Below are 23125 nucleotides of genomic sequence, written 5' to 3'. Positions count from 1 at the left end.
GAGGCAATGATGGACATGTACGAGCAGCACGGATACAGACAAGCAATGGTGAGACTTCCCGACCGATCGTTAAACTATTTCCGTTGGAAGTATCGGGGACACATTCGGATGTTACAAGCGATCACACTGACGAGCAACATCAAGACACAACGCAAAGAAGTACTAGACCGAAACGAAATGCAAGCATCAAGGCCCGGGAGAGGATACGAAAGTGGACAACCAATGTAGACGAAAATGATGAAGAAGATTAACAATTTTCAAAAGGACTTTCAAAGTTAATTCAAATTTTTCATTTATGTGAACAAGAACTCAGTTAATTCAATTTAGTTCATTCATGGAGATAGAGACTTTTTTAATTTGATTTATTTACAAATATGGACAGTTAATGTGAAATTTAAGATAATTTGCACTTTTTGCGGCCCCCAGTATGTCGAGATTACCGCGGGATTACGACGTTCCTAAGTTTGTAGATCTTTTGTACATTACCATTGGCGACGTTGGCAACTTCAGTGACGTCGCCGTGGGCTCTTTGAGTTGTTATTAAAAGTTATGGCTGAACAGACGTATTTGTTTATATTAGCGAAAATATCCTACTTTTAACCTCCACACAGCAAGTCTGCCACAACCTTAATTTGCAACCTGCATACCTGCAACTTTCATGATTTAGGCGTGTAATACACGATTTTGACTCTTTATCACGATGGCACGATCGTGATCCTCAGAAAAGCCCTCCAAAACACGATTTGGTGAAAATCTACACGAAAAATATGATTGTTCCTGATTATGAACTGTGTACAATGGAATACAATTGTGTTCAGCCAATCAAATTCTAGGTTTCTCATGATCAAATTAGTCAGCCAATCAAAAAAGTTTTCTCTCAAGAATATTCTAGCATCCTAGATTTGTTGTATTCCTCTAATTTGTTTTAAAAATCGTCAACCTGGCAAATTGTTATTTACCTGCAAGGAGGTTCTTACACAGAATAAGAATAAAAGCCTGACTGATTGACAAACTTCAATGATGCAGTACTACCATAAAGATAATAAATAGTAGTTTATTCACTAATTAATTGATATATTACACTTGCTGTAACAAATGCTATAAATTTATATATTCAAATTACAATTAAATTACCAAATTATTTAAAGTAAAATGTACTGTTCTTTATTTTTCACATGGACAAAACAAAAAAACCCACATGAGGATCGATCAATCTCTTAAATGTCGAGGGACATATCTTAGTCAAGGGGTCATTTTACTCTTGTAAAAAATAAAATAGAAAAATCATTAAATGTAGATTTTTTAACTTAAAAATGAGAAATTCTGACATTATATTTAGATCAACTTTTCTAAAAGAAGGGTCCAATAATTTTGAAAAATATAGTAGATTTTAGGCCAATAACATATCAAATGCTTAGACATGTGTTGACCATATAATACCACAATTAGATCATATACATTTGTTTCGAACATTTGAGTCGAATTACATACATTTATATGGAACAAAGTTCTGGACCACATGAAAACTTCGACTCATCCGAAATTTCGAGTCAAGCCAGTTCGAGACAACGAGAGTTAACTGTAATTAAGATGTATAGTTCTTTTGGAAAAGTTTCTTCAAATAATATGAATATGTGCTCATTTTTACTTTAAAAGTGGTTTTTAATGTCCATCCATTGAGGGGTTACCCCTAGGTGTTGTTCCCAACCTGATAATGGTCCTTCTTTGTGCATAATTTTAAATTGGAAAAGTCAACAATAATTTAATATCCTTACACATGAAATTAATTCCTCGTTTTGCAGTCACATGTTCATACTTTCTACTGATAAATAATAAATAGAATCATGCAAATAAACTGAAGAAGGCATGTAAGCTCATCTTACAAATATGACACTTTTTCTAGACCACAAAACAGCAAGCGCAAAATAGCAGCTAGTCGTCGCAAAGAATTGTAACCTTTGAAATTGTTGTCGCGCACTTAAACGCCCATGGGCACTTTCAAAAGTTGGTAGGTATGAGTTGCAGCAACCTATTTGCAGCAACCTTACTGCAGAGTTTGCGGCAGATCTGCCGCAACAATTCACCAGAAGGGATAACATAAGTTTTCAGCAGTATCATATTTTTTCTAACAGTTCTCTTCAATATTTTTTCATTTTCCTGAAATATACTGCCACACCACCAAAAGATGTGTAATATAACTGCTATTTTTCAATTAGAGTTACAACTGAAATGCATTATTAAGCTTATAAGAAAATTAATTCTCTCCCCCTTTTTTTTCTCTCTCTGCTTCTGTTACATGTTTAGCCTGGTTTAGTTTAAACCATAACAGATTTTCTTTAAATTTGTTCACGGAAAAAAATTCTTTCTTAAAGATTCAATCATTCTGTAAGCAGTAGTGAATACCACATCTTTTACATAAACTTGGGTCATATATTTGACTTTGACAAAAATTCTTTAAAAATCCAATATTTTTTCGGTGTCTCAAGCATAGATATTTCTATTAGAGTTACAACTGAAATGCTTTATTAAGCTTATAAGAAAATTAATTCTCTCCCCCTTTTTTTTCTCTCTCTGCTTCTGTTACATGTTTAGCCTGGTTTAGTTTAAACCATAACAGATTTTCTTTAAATTTGTTCACGGAAAAAAATTCTTTCTTAAAGGTTCAATCATTCTGTAAGCAGTAGTGAATACCACATCTTTTACATAAACTTGGGTCATATATTTGACTTTGACAAAAATTCTTTAAAAATCCAATATTTTTTCGGTGTCTCAAGCATAGATATTTCTACCCATCTGGCATGTTTTACATCTTTCTGTATAAAGTTTTCACCTAGTACGTTTCCAAATGTCTTCATGCATTTATTTTACACTATAATTATGTTCTATTTTTCTAACTAAATGTCTGTACAACATCTTTTTCCCCTTAAACTGACACATTTTTTTAACTTTAATTCAGCATGTCACATGACTTTTTGAGAGATACCATGTGACTTAGGCCGTAGTTTTTTTTATTTTCAGTTTTACAAACCCTCCTACCCTAATTTTTGCCAAATAGGAAAAAAAATAAAATTAAAAATGTTGATTTTTAATTTTTTTTCTCCTCCGACCCAGTGTTTTTCATGCAAAAAAAATAAATTTTAGTTCATTACTGCATGAAAGAATCTAAATTTATGCTCTTGGTGATTTAGTAAGTTGTTGCACATTGATTTTCAATTCAAACCTTGTCAAGAAAAAAAAAAAGTTGTTACACTAGTAGAAAATCTCCGGGTGAAATAAAAAAAAAAAATTTGATATTGACGGTTGGTATTAAAAAAAAAATCAGCCCATTAGCTATATTGAGTGCATAAATTATACTAACTATATATAGTAATCTAAATTTTGCATCCTATTGTAGGATGCTGCAGGCAAAACCAAAATAGTAGGCACTTTTTTCATAAATGCATTTTTAAAAATTGTACTGAAAAGAAGGACAAGACTTTACATGTACGATTTATATTTAATTGACATTAGTGGTCTAGATGGCTGAGGTATCTAAATAGCATGTCAATACCTACGGAGGTTACAAGTTTGAATCCAACTTGCGGCAGAAAAAAATATTGGATAAACAGGATAGTAAATTTTTCAGCATAGTGTTGTCAATTTTCTCTAGGCACTCTAGCTGGCATTAAATCAATAAATCAAGGAATAGACTTGTTTTTAACTTTATTTCCTGATTAAAATGAGGCTGAAAGACAATGAGGGACTTAATTACAAAAGATGCCTACCATTATCTTTTCTAGTGTTCAGCCTGCCATATATATATAATGTTTACAATTTTGTTTTGATATTATTTCTTGTCATTTTATCTTTAGTTTTTTTTTTTTCAATCTTAGCTATAGATAGTTAAAATTTCAAATTTGAAAAACATATAGAAAAAAAATTAAAAATTCACATGTGCATGGGATACATTGATACCTTAGCTTTCATATTAAGGGGCACAATTCCAAAAAAGTGTTGCCAACAAAATTTAAACTTGATCAGTGTTATGAAATATTCAGTATTGTGTACTTGTTTTATAACATAACTAGAACACACCCGTGAAATCGCTGGTCCGTGACTGAATTAAAGTATATAACTTTATGTTAGCCTTATTTTAGCCTGGATATTTAGTATTGATATTGTCATCTGATAAAGTCATGCTGATTAAAGTACTACAATAGGATACATGTGACAATGATATAACTTAGTAGTGTATGACCCTAGTATATATAGCAAATCCTAAAAACACCTTTTGGTGATGCGCCTGTAAGATGTGGACCGTACAGATAAGGTATAGGTAACTTGTGAATATACTATCGGTATCGGTATTGGTTTCGACCTGGAACTTGTTAATTATTTTTTTAAAATTCAACCAGATGAATGTGTTTTTTCTTGGCAGAAAATCTAAGTCCATTTAAAAGTAAAATACGGAAAAAACGGATTTATTTTTTTTTCAAATTTTACTGCTGTATATTATCTTTAGATCATAAACAAGCTTCTGTCCATGTTTGGTACAAACCCAGGATAGTTTAAGAAAGTTGTTAAAATTTTAAAAACTTTTACCACAGAGTGAATGAGATGTTTTCCCACAGAGAAACTATAAGTAAAATACGGAAAAAATGGTATTTTATTTTTACAAAATTAACTTCTGGATACTATATCTTGTGATCATAAACAAGCTTCTGTTCACGTTTGGAAGTAATCCAGTTTAGTTTAAGAAAGTTATTAAAATTTCAAAAACTTTAACTACAGAGTGAATATTTGTGGGCGCCGCTGACGACGAAATGTAGGATCGCTTACTTTGCTTTTTCGACAATCGACAAAAATCATATCATAGGGAACATGTGTACTAAATTTCAAGTTGATTGGACTTCGACTCAATCAAAACTACCTCGACCAAAAAATTTAACTTGTGGGACAGACAGACAGAAAAACATAATGCCCATAAATGAGACATATAATTACTTGAGTGAGGTTATTATACTTTAACCACTGGTACCAGTCTATTGATCAATCTTTTACATCCACCAGCAAGTGTTCTAACATATAAGCCTATATATTAACATGGCAAGGAGATATTTGCTTACATGTTCTAGTCCAATAAACAGTGTAAATTTAAGAAGCTGACTTACAAGATAACAGTCACAAGTCCCTAATCTGGTGATTATTCTGGTCCCATTATTCCAACTCAAATTTTATCAGTATGTTCTCTTACTCTATACTCCTATATATATGCTTCTGAGAGAAGCAGCAAAATAAATACCATTTAAAGTCTCTTTTTGTTCACAAAAGAGATGTTTCCTAGTGTCAAAAATGGTTGTTCTAAATCACATATTTTCCCCCCACTTCCTTCTTTGACAATATTACAATTTGTTAGATAAAAAAAATCATCATTTTTTTTCAACAGCCATGACAGATTTGTTTTTCATAAGAACTTTTAAAATTTTTGTATGCTGAACCAGACCATTAAAATCCTCTGTTACAAGACAATTAAGATACATGATGGAGAATATTATCCTTAAGGATACATTTGGTATGCACACGTGGGGTACATTTGGAATGATCAAGGGCCGTAACTGGATAATTATTAAAGTGAGGCCACCAAATTCATCTTGATCTGTATTTTGTGGTACGTAAAAAACATTGTGTATAAGTTTCATAACATTTGGTTAAGGCATCTTTAAGTTAGAGAACGGAAACTACAAATTTTGCATTGTTTTAAATTTAAGCATTAAAATAACCCCACCAAAACTCAAACTTGTAAACAGTGTAAATATATATAGCTCATCTCTTTTAGCTTCAGCATTTCTTCTGTCAGAAGCAGGCAAATCTTCTTGTAATTTCAGTACATCAGCTTTATAATTCTCAAGTTTCCTTTCTATATCCTTCATGGAGGCTTGCATTTCATCAAGTTCTGTTTGATTGTCATTCATCTGAACCTGTACATGTTTAAGCTGAATGACAGCATCTTCCTTTACAAAAACAGCTAACTCTGCTTGTTGTCGAAGATCCTTAATGTCATTTTCTAATTTCTTTCTGCTGTTGAGAGCATTAGCTCTCTGATATAATGCTGTCTGATCTTCTAATTCAGCCTCCAACTCTCTCCACTGAAACATAACAGAATGTTTAACCGTTTAAAGTTAAATAGATATAGGAGGATGTTGTGCGAGTGATAATGAAACAACTCTCCATCCAAATAACAATTAAAAAAAAAGTAAATCATTATAGGCCAATGTATGGCCTTCAACACAGAGCCTTGGCTCACACAGAACAACAAGCTATAAAGGGCCCCAAAATTACTAGTATAAAACCTTTCAAACGGGAAAATCAACAGTCTAATCTATATAAACCTGTGTCGCTCACCTTGGTATATGTGCATATTAAACAAAGTACACAGATAGATTCATGACAAAATTGTGTTTTGGTGATTGTGATGTGTTTGTAGATCTTATTTTACTGAACATTCTTGCTTCTTACAATTATATCAATTTATAATGAACTTGGCCTATTAGTTACAGAGGAAAATATTTTGTTAAAATTAACAAAACTTAACAAAATTATTAAAAATTGACTATAAAGGGCAATAACTTCTTAAGGGGTCAACTGACTTTTTAGTCATGTTGACTTATTTGTGGATTTTACTTTGCTGAACATTATTGCTGTTCATAGTCTATCTCTATCTATAATAATATGAAAGATAATAACCAAAAACAGCAAAATTTCCTTAAAAAGTTCAAATTCAGGGGCAGCAACCCAACAACCAGTTGTCTGATTCATCTGAAAATTTCAGGGTTAATTGATCTTGACCTCCAAAACTATTTAACCCCATGTCTGAATTGCTCTAAATGCTTTGGTTTCTGAGTTATAAGCCAAAATCTACATTTTACAACTATGTTTTATTTTAAGCCATAGCAGCCATCTTGGTTGGTTGGCAGGATCACCACACATATTTTTCAAACTAGATACCTCAATGATGAGTATGATTAAATTTGAACCACCAGTTTTAGAGGAGAAGATTTTTGTAAAAGATTTCAATCAGATGCTCCAGGGCACAGCTTTATACGACCGCAGAGATTGAACCCTGAACGGTTGGGGAAAGTATGGACACAACATTCAAGCTGGATTCAGCTCTAAATTTGGATTGTGATTAAATAGTTGACACAGCATAGGTTTCTGACACAGAATGAATGTGGTCTAATGAACTTAAATTTTTTGTTTTGTCTTTGAGCAATTCACTATGCTGTTGAATTTAAATTAAAAAAAATTCACATCCCCCTTTTCCTTATTCCAAAACTGATCTCAATTCAAATTTCTAATGGCCCCTAACAATAACTACTCATTCAAATACATCATACAATATAAAATGTAAATAAAAGTGCTTGTTATCACTGAATGGTAAAGATTGTTTTAATCTATCAGTTGGTAGTAAAAGTGAATATACATTGTACATTGCATAAAACAATGATTTAAGTTGATTCAACTACTATTCTGGACAAAAAATCAAAATCTGACTTATCTGTGGTTATTGGACATACCGAATTTTTTAAGTCGCACAAATTACTTAAGCAAAATTTTGGACCCATGAAAGATTGTTTCAATTTTTTTCGCTTTGTGAAACAGTTCTTTCAATCCTTTGCCTCACTTAATTCAGTTTAAAAATGTTGCATCTCCATTTGGCCAAGACTGAGAATTAAAAACTGAATTAGCCCTTAAAAATACTGCAAACATGAAAACATAAACGTGCTGCAACCATACTTTATGACTTCAGAATCTCGTTTTACTGTCCTTCCGACAACGATACAAGTAGATATGATTTGTTGCTGGCCATTAATGAACAGATCAACGTGTTGGGACAATGAAACATCAACAAAATTTGAATACACAACGTCATTTGCAAGACATGTTTATGGCCGCAACATTAACTGCTAATCAAACTGCCGAGTGCCATTGAAAACAGATTCATACCATAAATGCTTTCAATCAACTAAATTGCCAAAGAATTGACTGAAGGACAACCCTTGAAGCTCTCATGTTCCAACTGCATAATTGCCAAAACCAATTAACGGGTTGAACAAATGCAAAATCAGAAGGTGTAAAACAGAACCTTAAACATGTCAGACAGAATTTGTTGATCTTTCTGACAATCATTTTGGAGTCTGTAACAGGCAGTCATGGCTTTTGATGGTGACAAATTCATTCAAAAATTCCACAAAAATAATCTAGTGTTGCGTTTCTAAAGTAGGTCATAGTATATTATATCATAATTTGTGACATTTAATATATTTCTTTGACTGAATATTTATACAAAACGTAACAAATCTGTGAGCAAAGCTCACAATTATATGCAGCTAACACAAGTTAATCTATGCTTTGCTAAATGATTTGCTCTAAATGCTTTGTTTTTTGAGTTATAGGCCAAACACTGCATTTTACCCCTATGTTCTATTTTTAGCTGTGGCAGCCATCTTGGTTGGTTGACTGGTTCACACCACACAATTTTTAAACTAGATACCCCAATGATGATTGTGGCCAATTTTGGTTTGATTTGGCCCAGTAGTTTCAGAGAAGATTTTTGTAAAAGCTAACGCCGGACGCCAAGTGATGAGAAAAGCTCACTTGGCCCTTTGGGCCAGTTGAGCTAATAAACTTGTCAACTGCACAATTATAACAATTTTGAAGAAATGTCATTAAATTAGCAATTCCAGAGGCCTTTCTTGACAAAGTATAAAAGAATAATAATACCTCATGTACAAGCTTATGTGCTGTGAAATATTTTCATATAATTTTTACTTTGGTACCCAATAAATGATCAAAAAGAGAGTTCACATCAAGATTCAGGATGTTTGCTCCTCTTGTTTTTGAAATTTTGTCAAATTTTTCGGAATCCTCCGGTTTTATCCATGTACTGTCTGTCATTATTAAATTTTCCCAATTAATCCCTAGTTTTCTTTTCACAATTAAATTAAATATATTCTAAAATGCCATATTTGAAAATCCTATAGAATTCATGTTATTTTTCATAATTCTTAAAAGAAAAGGGTGCCAATGTTAAATTTAATTGTGCAAAGTCTAGAGAGAAATATATCCTGCCAAATTTTCGCTTATATCTCAAAAACAAGCAAACAGACACTTTCTTTTTTTCTGCTTTTTTAGTTTCTTTATATACTATCAATTTATAATAGTCTTATTATTTTGAAACAGAGTAGTATACATCCTTAACAAAAAGTTCAAAAGTTTTATTCTTACCTTTGTGACATATTCAAACTCTACCACATATTCTGGCAGTACAAGTCTGCTGTCAAATAAATACCACTCACATTGTCTGGCGCTACATTCACATAGAGTATCACCTTCTGAAATAGGACAAATATATTAATGTAACTCCTTTCTATTATCTGTCAATCATGAAAAAATGCAGTTCCCTGGGAACAGAGATGAATCATGAACCTTCTTTTGAATATGAATGTTTGTTTGGTATTTTCAGATAAAAGATGATCTTGTCACCTTGAAAACAGCGGAAATATTTAGTTAACGAAGAATTTGGCTTGCTCTCAGCAATTTTACAAGGCTGACATAAAGAAGCCATTTACTTTCCCAATCTTTTAAATTTTAAATGAAATTAAAAATGTATGAGTTCCAAGGAAAAAGAGTCTCTGAATAATATAAGCAGGAATGACTGAGTTCATGTTTTAGTATTAGACACCTTAAAAGTCATTCAGATTAAAAATCTAAATAACAGACGCACAGTATATGTTCTGTATGAAAATCTGTAAATGTCTGATTTTGTCCAGTCTTTTTCATGGAGTTTGAGATAAACATAAAGTGTGTCACTAATCAGAAATCAAAACAATATTCCTAAGTGTTGTTAACAACAGTAATAGTTGCTGTTATACAACACGATAAAACTCACCATTAGAAATACACATCTTCCTTGGTTTGAACACAGCATCTATTTTGGGATATGAACTTTTGCTTATTCTGAAAAACAATAATAGGTTTTGTGACCATCTAAATTCATTGACTGATTGTTATAAAAAACAGTATTTTTATCATCAAATTTAATGAGTAAAGAATGTTGGACATAGTCTTAAATATAATTATAGTTTGAGTTTTATAAAGCTTTTCCTAATTCCAAAATGCAATAAATTAACAGCACAAATGTGTGCTAGTAGAAATCTTTTATATTTTTATCCTAAATGCTTTCAATTCTCTCTGTTAAATGTTTGAGTAAAACATTTCTATTTTTTTTATTATTATTATCTGTATGAATATCTAACCAGGTTAAATATTTGTAAAGAATTATAAAATTAAAGAACCTTAGTGAGCACGCTCACATACCCCACGTCCCCACATTGTCATTGGAGAAATTAAATAAGTGAAAGAAAAAAAAATTGTACAAGAAAAATTAATTTCCTGCCAACTCCTAGAAAAAAAATTGAAATCGCAATTTCCTGTCGATATGCACAACTACATAGTATGTCCTTATTATCTGAAAAGGTTTCGTGAAATTCTGTTGTGTGGTTTGAGAGGAGTTGTGATGACAAACTACTCAGTAGTACATTGAAGCAAATAAGTTCAAAGGGGCATAACTCCTAGAAAAAAAATTGAATCGCAATTTCCCGTCGATATGCACAACTACATAGTATGTCCTTATTATCTGAAAAGGTTTCATGAAATTCTGTTGTGTGGTTGGAGAGGAGTTGCGATGACAAACTGTTGCAGTAGTACATTAAAGCAAATAAGTTAAAAGGGGCTTAACTCCTAGAAAAAAATTGAATCGCAATTTCCCGTCGATATGCACAACTACATAGTATGTCCTTATTATCTGAAAAGGTTTCATGAAATTCTGTTGTGTGGTTGGAGAGGAGTTGCGATGACAAACTGTTGCAGTAGTACATTAAAGCAAATAAGTTAAAAGGGGCTTAACTCCTAGAAAAAAAATTGAATCGCAATTTCCGGTTGATATGCACAACTACATAGTATGTCCTTATTATCTGAAAAGGTTTCGTGAAATTCTGTTGTGTGGTTTGAGAGGAGTTGCGATGACAAACTGTTGCAGTAGTACATTAAAGCAAATAAGTTCAAAGGGGCATTACTCCTAGAAAAAAAATTGAATCTCAATTTCCCGCCAATATGCACAACTACATAGTATGTCCTTTCTATCTGAAAAGGTTTCGTGAAATTCTGTTGTGTGGTTGGAGAGGAGTTGCGATGACAAGAAACAGGACTGATGGATGGACGGACTAACTGACAGACGGAGGGACGGACAGGTCAAAAACATTTTACCCTCTGCAACTCATTGCGTGGGGTATAGTAAATACTTTAATTATTTGTATGTGTACGGCCTAAAATACAACAAACTTGTTACAAAACTTTGAATTTTCGAAAAACTAAGGATTTTCTTATCCCAGGCATAGATTACCTTAGCTTATTTGGCACAACTTTTTGGAATTTTGGACTCTCAATGCTCTTCAACTTTGTATTTGTATTGGTACTATTTTGATATGAGCGTCACAGATGAGTCTTGTGTAGACGAAACGCGCGTCTGGCGTACTAAATTATAATCCTGGTACCTTTGATAACTAATTAGATTACTTGTATGGTAGTAAAATTTGAACGATTTAAAAAAATGATTTTAAAGAATGTAGTGACATAAATAATTTAAATCAGTGATTTTCCAACCCTCATTTTGGGGCCGAATTTTGGCCCCCTTCCCAAAGAGAAATATGCTCTTTTTTTCCCAATTTTCAGCTCTAAAATTCCCAATCGTATATGGACATCGTCGCGAGATTTTGTTATTGTCGTATCTCCGTAACGTGTATTATTTTGTTGACAAATCTCTGAGCGTTCGGGGTATTTCGGGAGTTATCATTTTCGTTCACCTAAGACGATGATTGGTTTGCAATCTTTTTTGGATTGCATTGCAATCTACGATATTCTGGTCATGTTTGCGCTTGAAACATTCGAATGAATAATTCAATGACAAAGCAAAAAAATCTGAAAATATATTTCACTACATGCATTTTATTTAACTTTAATCTTTTAAAGTTCACTTACTGTCTATCGTCTAAAGCTTTGACACTTTTACCAAGATAAACTTTAGAAATAACCAACTGACCTGAAAATATTTAAAGACAGATTTTATTTTCTGTTCATCTATGTTTTTACTATTTTCAATAGTTATTTTTCATGTCATATTCCTGGGATTTTTTTTATCTTGCAATTATCAAGACAAGAGTGCACACACTGAAATGTCTCGCCTTCTTTACTAATCCTTGATACTATCTTGATAGACCTAAATATAAAGCTTTATTACAACTGTCACATAAACTTAACATTAACCAAGAAAATGAAACATTGATCAATGAACCATGAAAATGAGGTCAAGGTCAGATGAACCATGCCAGGCAGACATGTACAGCTAACAATTCTTCAATACAACAAATATAGTTGATTTATTGCTTATAAATAAAGAAAAACAGACCAAAACACACACACTTAAAACTTAGCAATGGACCGTGAAAATGAGGTCAAGGTCAAATAAAACCTGCGTAACCGACATATAGATCATAAAATATTTCCATACACCAAATATAGTTGACCTAATGCATAAAGTATTAGAAAAATAGACCAAAACTAAAAAAATTAACTTTGACCACTGAACCATGAAAATGAGGTCAAGGTCAGATGACACCTGTCAGCTAGACATTTACACCTTACAATCATTCCATACACCAACTATAGTAGACCTATTGCATATTGTATAAGAAAAACAGACCAAAACACAAAACTTAACTATAACCACTGAACCATGAAAATGAGAGAATTTAACATTACAAAAAAAAAGTAGTCACTGAACCATGAAAATAAGGTCAAGGACATTGGACATGTGACTGACGGAAAGTTCGTAACATGAGGCATCTATATACAAAGTATGAAGCATCCAGGTCTTCTACCTTCTAAAATATAAAGCTTTTAAGAAGTGAGCTAACACCGCCGCCGCCGGATCACTATCCCTATGTCAAGCTTTCTGAAACAAAAGTTGCAGGCTCGACAAAAATGAACAGAATTTAGATAAAATCAAATAATGTTGACACTGAAAAACTTAAAATAAAATCAAATGTGTAAATTACAAAAAATCACCAAATATATTGCACATTTCAGAAGATGAATGAAGATAAACATTCAATAAGATTATGATGTTTGAGTATTAACTTACCATATCTAAATGAACATGAATCACTATAATCTGAATTCTTGCCATTTTTGGTTAAATGTTCTATCCGATGTCTATCTGCTAAACTCAAACTATTACTAAGAGAAACAGCACCATCTCTTCTCAAATCCTAAAAGAAAGAAAGAAAATTAAGCCAACAAAAATTAATGACATATAACTTGCCTAATTCAAGTATTTTCTGTTTTGGCCTTGTGCTATAGAAGTATCACTGTAACTTGAGGTCTTTGAGATGTTTTTTTTATTGCAATGCGATAAATTTCACAAAAATAAAAACCTGCATTTGTAAATACATAAAGATCCACAAATTTGGCCCCCTGGAATAGAGGGGGCAATAAAAAATTAACACTAAAAAATAGTGTTGTCAAATCGTACACTTTTGCCTAACCGGTTACTCGGATAATCGTTCAACCGATTAACCGGTCAACTGGTAGTTTATGTTGATGTTTGAAGGCCTTATCTTTAGTACCCTACACATATATATATATATATATATATATATAGAAAATGTGGTATGAGTGTTAATGTGACAATCTTCCATCAGAGACATACATTTACATTTTTATAATAAGCTTAATTGAAGTTCAGTGTCCTTTGGTATTATAATGCTTGTTTATGAAGATTCCTGGCGAGGTTTGACTTTTAATAATCAAATACACCATATCAACTATAGTGTTTGTACTAATTTAAGATTGAAAAATAAAGAAAAACTTTTTGATCTCGTAGAATTTAATATGTCTGAAACTGATATGTTTCTTTCATTTTCTCTTGTTGTCTCTGAAAATAATGTGGAGTTTTTCAATTTAAAATGATTAAGTCAAAGCTTGTTACTCCTACTATCAAGTATACACTGATTACATTCACATAGGTTTGCAATTCACCATTTTTGAGTTAGCATATCGTTTAAAGTATGACAAAGCCAGTATTTGCACGACGGAAATTGCACATTAAAATGTAGGTCTACACAATATAAGAACAAAAATGAAATAATAAAGTAAATGGGAAAACTTAATCGTATAACTGATTTATAGTTGCTGTTAACAAAACATATATACTAATTATGTTTCCTTAAGATCTTGCCCTGAGCTGAGAGACAAGGGTTCTAATTAATTTTATATTTTTTTTTATTGATAATAGCAATCAATTTACTGGATAATTGAGCTGTCAAATTAATAACCACATCAACAATTTTTATAGACAACATAACTATTTAATGATTTCATTACAAATTTATATCAAATCTATCAAAATTGAAAAAAAAGTCTGGTTAACCGAGTAGCGTTTTTGGTATTCAGTCGTTCAAACGGTTAACCAGTTAACCATTGACAACACTACTAAAAAAGTATAAATCATAGAAATTTAACTTACACTATATGTTTGAGCCTCTAGGAAACCTTCCTCTAACAAATGTCCTGGTTCATTAGCACCATTAGATAACTGTGGGTCCTGCATCCAAAATAAATATTCTAACAACTTTCTGTAGCCTGTATTTCTGAAATAATAAAATAAATCTAGCTATGGTAGCATGTATTATTAAATTAAATATAGATGACTTTTAAAAATATAATAAAATGTATTTTCCATGCTTTAATATACGAGAACATATATATATGAGTATTTAGACACCTCTACAACGTAATTTGTTTTTACATGCCACATATAAAAATTGCTGTTTTTATCTAACGTAATCATAGGTTTGAACGTTGTTTTAAATTTAGACTTGTTGATATGAGTATCTCGTTTTGTTTATATAGATTAGACCGTTGGTTTTCCCGTTTGAATGGTTTTACACTAGTAATTTTGGGGCCCTTTATAGCTTGTTGTTCGGTGTGAGCCAAGGCTCCGTGTTGAAGGCCGTACTTTAACCTATAATGGTTTAATTTTTAAATTGTTATTTGGATGGAGAGTTGTCTCATTGGCACTCACACCACATCTTCCTATATCTATATATCATATGCTTTTTTGTAGCCAGTTCTCTTGAAGTATAACAACCCAATTTTAACTCAATAAAATCAATAAGGCCAAAATAAATTTAAGCCTGGTTTGACGCATAAGATGAACAAAGAACAGAATGACATATATCACTTCTTTTTTATGTGGAATAATTATTCCTTTCTAAACTTCTATAATACTGATCACATTCAATTTATGTGGATGATATACCATTGTGTACTGTCTTGTACATAAATATGAAACCACAACAAAACATTAGAAACCTTTTCCTACAAGTAATATTATTTCATATATACCTACCTGTTACATGGATAGTATTCTCCATCAGGATCATCCACAATGGAAGACAAGATATCGTCAAACCGTGTCTGTAACATCCTGTTGTGTATCCTTATTATCCTGTGGATTTTGATTCCCGATACATTGTGATCCTTATAATCACTAGCACAAAATCTGGACAGCACCAAATCAGGACATGATGAAAACCTGGTAAGAGATATCAGGATTATCAGTAAGAGATATCAGGATTATCGTAAGACAAACCTGGTAAGAGATATCAGGATTATCGTAAGAGATATCAGGATTATCAGTAAGAGATATCAGGATTATCAGTAAGAGATATCAGGATTATCGTAAGAGATATCAGGATTATCAGTAAGAGATATCAGGATTATCAGTAAGACAAAGAGATATCAGGATTATCAGTAAGACAAAGAGATATCAGGATTATCAGTAAGACAAAGAGATATCAGGATTATCAGTAAGACAAACATAAATTCTAGATAGAAAAAAATTGTAACATTAAAAATCAACTTTAAATTTATATACAGTTCCATCTGGTTCCCTAGTGACCTGGATTCTACAATGTATATTTCTATAAAATAGTAAATTATTTACTGTAGCATATTCAATATTATTCTAGAGAAGTTTACATATAGTATGGGAAAACTTGAAACAAAGAAGTATTTCATGAAAACAGAAATCTACTTTTTGTTTGGCAGCTGTAAGATGATACAACAATTAAAATTGAGAAAATGCCAATGAAACAGGTTTTGTTCGATGAACCTTGAGGTCAAATACCTATGAAATCTTTGTGAATGCATTACACATAACATATACTGCATTTATCTTTGAGAAAATTTTACAAAAAGTTAAGCAACTTAAGTATCTTAAAATTCTAAATTGTTTCATTTCTCTCTTACCAGATATCTGTAGGAGAACCCTCTTCAAAGCGGACATTTCCTCCAGATTCTAGTTCTATCAACATTCTATTAACAATAACATCAGCACTTTTCTTTATTCTAGCAGCGGCCTCATTGTAATAACACTCAATTCTGTAATAATAAATTAAAACGTTATCAAAAAGATACAAAACTTGTTACTGTATCCATTTATACCATTATAACAAACATGCTGTACTATAATTTTTTAAACATATAATAAACTTCTAGTTGCTGTTAGTCTTCTATGTTTTTTTTCTAATTCAGGTTCATTTTTATGTTTTGTTTGCTTCCATTTCCCTGAACTAGTATCCCGTATTGTTCAGCTGCTCTCCATATGGGGGATTTTCTAGCTGCGTTGAAGACCAATTGGTGGCCTTGGGCTGTTTTCTACTTTGTGGTTAGGTTTTTGTCTTTATGATACATTTCCCATTTTCATTCTCTTTTTTCTATTCTAAACAACTTAATTTTCTTAGTTGTTTCCTTTCTGATTTTTGTCATTTTTCCCATTTATAATTGATTAGTTGTTTTTTGCTTTATGTTATGTAGTAAAAATTTCATTCATATATAGGATAAATACAAATTGATAAAAAACAATTGGTGGATTCTGCAAAGTGTGTCAACAAGAATGAAGGTAATGCATAGTTCTAAGATACTAGATAATAGTATTCAAAAAGTTGCATGAAAGCAGGCCATATCTCTTACAAATACATTAAATATCTTCATTCCTATACTGCCCTCAATTATTATCTGTCATGTTTATTTCTTAAGCTTTCGTTATTGTTGATTGAAATTTTTTAAAGGGATGCTTTTTTTGTAAGCAGAGAGTAATTCAGTCTAATACAGTAATTAAAATACTCACTCATGGCACTTTCTTTCCCATTTTCTTATCCTTTCCTTTAGACATGTATGTTTAGCTACAAAACCACCTGTTTCCTCTAATTTCTGGGCCTTGGCCTGCAAAGTATATAAAATGGCATACGGATAATTGTTGGTGAAGACCTTTTATTAACAATGTCTTTTAGTTTGAATATTTAATTCAATGCATCATTCTCATACTTTAAAAGTATTAAGACTGAAAATATAATCAAAACATTTTTGTTCCTCTTGCAAGCAAACAGGTAATTATGCACAATGATAATAAAGATACTAAAAACAATGTTGAAAATTTACAGCTACAAATATCTTGACATTGCTGTTTTAACCGTTTACCACTTTGTCTCGCAACCACTCAAAAGTGTCTTCAGAATCCTGTTTTCTTTACAATTTATGTAAGGTTCTAAAGTATTTATGAAGCCATTTTTACCAAAACCTAAATAAAAAAGTAACCCTGTTCAAGGCATATTACTCTTTTAAATTTTTATCTGAATCAATTTTTTTTCTAGAAACCTAAATCTTTTAAACATATACAACTAGAAATTGAAAAAACCTTGGCACAGTGCCATTGACATATCCTTTTTTTTTTAAATACAATGACTTAATAAATAGTTGTACCTGTGACATATTTGATTTTATTACAGCTTTATATTTATCCATGGCTATCTTCAATTGTCTGACCTGGTCCTTCAACTCAGAAACATTATTTGTATTTCTGTAACTTTTGTAATTTTCTGAGAAATCAGACTCTGAAGATTCTGTCTGTGAGTCCACCAGTAATTCAGGAATGTTATCGTAAGAAAGAGTCCGATTATTCTTACACAAGTTTCTACCTCCAAGAGCCATGACAATGTTTGATTCACTGTTTGAGCGAATTCCTAGAGGACTCTTAAATACTAGTCCATTTTCTTCTAATAAGTTACGATAATATTTCATCTTTTTGGTCTGAAGTCTAACAGTGCCCTCAGTAGCTTCTAGTGTGCCCTTTAGGGCTTGCAATCTGCCTCTAGCTAGTCTAACAGTGCCCTCAGTAGCTTCTAGTTTGCCCTCTAGGGCTTGCAATCTGCATCTAGCTTCCATCAAAAGACTTTTGAGAATATCTGGACTAGCACTTTGTGAATTTAAAGCAATCTGCTTTTTAAGAAGCATATTCAATTCTTCAAGATTACCAAGTTGTACTTTCAATTTCAAGTTTTCATTTTGCAAGTCTGTTAATGTTAAATTTGGTACATCATTCAAGTCCATACTATCAACAGCAAAGCCTATGCTCGATTTGAGTTTCCTGATTTCTTCATTTTTCACACTTAATTCCTGTGTCAGTCTTTCTATTTCCAAATGCATTATGGGTAAACTACTTACATCACTATCATTTCTACCTGGAATCTCTCGACTATCAAAACCATCTACTTTACGGCGTAATTCATCATTTTCTTTCCCAGCTTTGTCAAACTGATTTTTCATTTGACGAATAAACTTTCTCAACATAGGTGCAGACTTTTCTGACAAGCTCTGATGATTCAAAGGAATATCAGAATCTGTTGATGATGGCGACCAGGTTTTCAGAAGCTGTGGCTTTTTATTTTGGACCAATGGCCAAGAGTAGGAATGTTGTGGAACTTCAATATCTTGATTACGTGGAGTGGTGTCACTTGACCGTCTGGAGTCAGAAGTATTAGCAGTATCACTGGACTGGTCACTGAATCTTCTTTCCATGTCAAAATGGTCAATCTGTGAACTATCCTTGGATCCTGAAATCATTAAAAAAGTTCTACTGTTCCCATATTCACATATTGTAAATTTAAAAAAAAATCAAAAAAATCTGTTCCCCTTAAGTATTCATTTAAAATTTCAAGGAAGCATAAACATAATTAGGTCTTCTGTTTCCCTTGAAAAAATCAAACAATTATGTTCTACTGAAGTATGCATAACAAGAAGGTGTCCAAAGTACACGGATGCCCCACTCTACTATCATTTTCATGTTCAATGTACCATGAAATTGGGTAAAAAATTAATTTGGCATTAAAATTAGAAAGATCATATCATAGGGAACATGTGTACTAAGTTTCAAGTTGATTGGACTTCTACTTCATCAAAAACTACCTTGACCAAAAACTTAAACCTGAAGCAGGACAGATGGACGCACGGAAGGATGCACAGACGAACATAATGACGCACGTATGGACAAACAGACGGACGCACAGACCAGAAAAAATAATGCCCCTCTCATATCGTAGGTGAGGCATAAAAATTGCATAGAAGAATATAATAGCAATCAAAGATATATAGTAATATCACTAATATGAACAGTAACCATATCAACAGTGACATCCTGTTTCTTCCACTTTTTTAACCAGCATCTAATACAAATCAATTTCAGTCCTCAATATAATAAATCAACTCGACAATAACAAAAAAAAAATATCTGTATAACTGTATATCTGTCAATGAAAATATCTCAAAACCACATATTTTACAATCCAGAAATGTATGAGAAGGGAAGAGTTACCTTTCCTGGGTGACCTGGATTTCTGTTGTTCCAATTGCTGCTGTAGTTTATTATTCCTCTGAATTCCAGCTTCTAATTCTCTTTTCAGTGTCTGTATTGCAGCTAATTCAGCCACTAGATTGTGTGATTTCTCACTGAAAAATAATACATTTCTCTAAAAATGTATACCAGCTGTTGAAAACATTTGTCAATAAGAAATGTTTGGATTATCAAAATATTTATTTCCTAGTTTTCAAGATTTTATCCATAACCTCAGACACAATCAGGTGGACATGCATTAGAAAAATTGGAATAAATCTATTGACCAATGGACAGTTCACCACATATTTGGCTTAATAGCATATTTAGATTTCCCCCTCATTTATAAATCATTAGGGGTTTCAGAAGGGTAATAAGAATTATTCACTATAGAATATAAAATTGCTGCTTTTAAAATCTACATAAGTTTTAATATTTGATTCTTTTTAATGAATAATTTTCCTGTATTGATGCATTTAAAAACTATTTTAGTATAATAATTTATTTTCCTAAATAGACAAATTATCTTTCCCTTTAAGTTTGTCAGGTCTACCCCCTCTATAACAGTTAAATTATTGTGATACATTTTTTATTTTGATTGTAAAATTTAATTAAACCAGTTAATTAATTTCTCACACTAGTGAATTGACTACTACAAAGCTGAATTCATTTTTAATAAAATATTTTATATTTTAATTCAAATTATGATATAAATGAAAATATTCCATTAAATATCAACATAATTAATCCCCTTTAAATGTACTGTGTGCAGACCTGCCAACTATCCTGATTTTCGCGGTATCATCCCGATTTTTACCCCTCAACCCGAATCCCGATATCGGGGTGGTAAAATTAGTCAAAATCCTGATTTTCAACAAATATACCCAAAAAATTTATTGTTTACCGATTTTTCTGATCAATTTAAAAATATCAATCATTTTACCTGAGGACATATTATGACAAGTTAATGACCATACGCTAATCAACAGTCACAACAGGTGTCATAATTAGTGGATGTATGTAATCAGATTAGTTAATGGGTCGTAACAGTCCTCAAAATTAATTTGTATACACAAATTTGGTCAAACAGCCTTTCAATTTTTAATAATCAATTCGACATCATACAAGCACAATTTGAAACATTTGCCGTAAGTTCCACAGCAAAATCATAATTAATTGAAAGATGAGAACTCTAATGAACTCTCAAGAAAACATCGTTTATCTTGAAATCTGTTTAATTTTTGAAACCAGACATCGTGTGTCTGTTGATTTAAAATCGACGCTTACTGTGTTACTGTATAAGCCTCCGCCGGTAAGAGCACCTCTGAATACAAAGAAAGATAACTCAAATTTTATCCATTTTCTCATTGATACTGATAAGACCATGAGTAAGACTAAATCAAAATCTGTCTGCATCCTTCTTTCATTAGGACATGCAGTTTTAGGTGTTTTTAGTCAAGGTTCATAGATGAAAAGGTCTGTGGAGGGGGAAAAGGGGGGGGGGGGTCTCTACTTTGAATCCTTTATTTTTAATGCCATTTTCTCTATTCTTCAGTTATTTTGTCAATTTTATAATTTAATAGTACAAGAATCATGCAAATAAAAGAAATCAAGGCCTATAAGCTCATCATTAGTATACCAACAGAGAAAAGTAGAGAACTTAGACTGTTTTAGGAGTAAAAAACAATGCTCACAAAAAAGTTGCTAAAATTGTAACCCTTAAAAATCTTGTCGCGCGCTAAATCCCCCATAGAGATTTTCAAAAGTTGGCAGGTCTGTGTGTGTGGAATATTTGTTCCTTTAGACAAACAGTAACTTAATCTTGTTTTACTTTTTTATTGGCATTGAGAATTAAGAATTATAATATTAAATATTGTCAAAAACATATTATTTTCTATTTGAAAGTTAATAAACTTTTAGGAATAAAATCAGTTTTTTTATCAGTTGTGTGTCTTGGGAATATGGAATTCAAAATTGTCTCCTTCAAAAAGAATATCCTGTTCGACTTACATGGGCTCTATATGTAACAATTACATTATAGAGGGGTCTGAAAGCAATAAACATAATTAAGTACTCACAACATAGATTTTTCCTTTAGATCCAACAGAATTTGTTTCTCAGCTTCCTGAATCCTTTGCAACTCATTCAATTCTCTTTGTATGAAGTCCTGGTACTGTGAAAAGAAAACACATATCATCCTTGAACAACCTATTTTTTTTTTATAATTTAGTTCAACCATACTTAATATTTCAAGGAAAGTTGATTAAGAATTTCATTATTTTTTTATATAAAAAACACATTGAATATTTTGACATCCTGGATAATTTCTTTAATCTTCTACCAAATTTAAACTTAATACATAAATGTTTATTATAAAGATCTATTCAGTGAATAAATAAATACATATTCCAAGGGAGATAATTCTAACCTGGTCAGAATGTCCATTTCCATCAGAGTTGTCTCTCATGTAGTACACTTGTTTTTCTGTTGTGTGTACTTCTTTCATACTCTGGTGAGCCGATTCAAGTTGCTTTCGTAAAGAATTCTATAAAATTAGAAACAAAATGAAAGATAACATACTTTTTGCTAATAAAATTAAAAGTGATCTTGATACTGTTATAAAGACATACATTTGTGACTTGAGAACTGTAAAAGTGACTCCATCCAAATTTGAACTGTGTTTTATAAAATTTATGGGAATTAGCATTGTGTATAATTTCCTAACATTTGGTAAAGACAAACTTAAGTGAACACAAACTTATTTTGGGACGTCCTGACATACATACAACAGACAATATGGTAACACTAAATGCCCCATCTGTCAAAAATTAAAACTTCACATAGGTTTAACAAAGTTTTTCACTCCAACTTACAATTTGTTCCCTGAAGTCTTCTTCTGTTTGTTTAGCAGCTTTAAGAGCCTCTGTTTTAACTGCCAATTGAAGTTTCAGTTCCTCTAAGGCTACATGAAATCCTGCTTTGGGACTCCTTGATCCATCTCTGTCTAACTGAAGCTTTAATTCGCTAATTTCATCTGTGAAATGATAGTATTTGATTAAGTTTTTTTCAATGATAACATTTAATGGCAAGTCTTTCAACTGTTAAACATTCTATTTCATTTTTATGGTAAAAATTATCAATGATCTCCATAAAATAAATCTAACTTTAAAATGTGATATGATTATATATATATATATATAACAATGAGACAGCAATCAAAATGATGAAGATCAAAAAAATTATAAGTTCGACCTGTTCAACCTTCAACAATGAGGAAAATCCATACCTTATAGGCAGTTA

At 31.8% G+C, this 23125-nt stretch overlaps 1 protein-coding gene across 1 annotated transcript; it reads right to left on the bottom strand.

Annotated features, from left to right (window-relative positions):
* Positions 1-5706: 5706 nt before the first annotated feature.
* LOC134684896 (uncharacterized) lies at positions 5707-23109 on the bottom strand. The gene is made up of 15 exons (XM_063544213.1): positions 23094-23109; positions 22699-22859; positions 22254-22370; positions 21904-21998; positions 19808-19941; positions 17920-19049; positions 17288-17382; positions 16408-16539; positions 15506-15691; positions 14621-14744; positions 13238-13364; positions 12076-12136; positions 9929-9996; positions 9265-9371; positions 5707-6125 (listed from the first exon to the last, which is right to left on the bottom strand). Exons 1-15 carry the CDS (start codon positions 23107-23109, stop codon positions 5718-5720), a joined length of 2961 nt encoding a protein of 986 aa, XP_063400283.1. The 3' UTR covers positions 5707-5717.
* Between the last annotated feature and the right edge of the window lie 16 nt (positions 23110-23125).

Source organism: Mytilus trossulus, chromosome 9 (genome assembly GCF_036588685.1).
Source record: "Mytilus trossulus isolate FHL-02 chromosome 9, PNRI_Mtr1.1.1.hap1, whole genome shotgun sequence".
In the NCBI taxonomy this organism is placed as follows: Eukaryota; Metazoa; Mollusca; class Bivalvia; order Mytilida; family Mytilidae; genus Mytilus; species Mytilus trossulus.
This window is presented reverse-complemented; position numbering and strand designations above follow the sequence as displayed.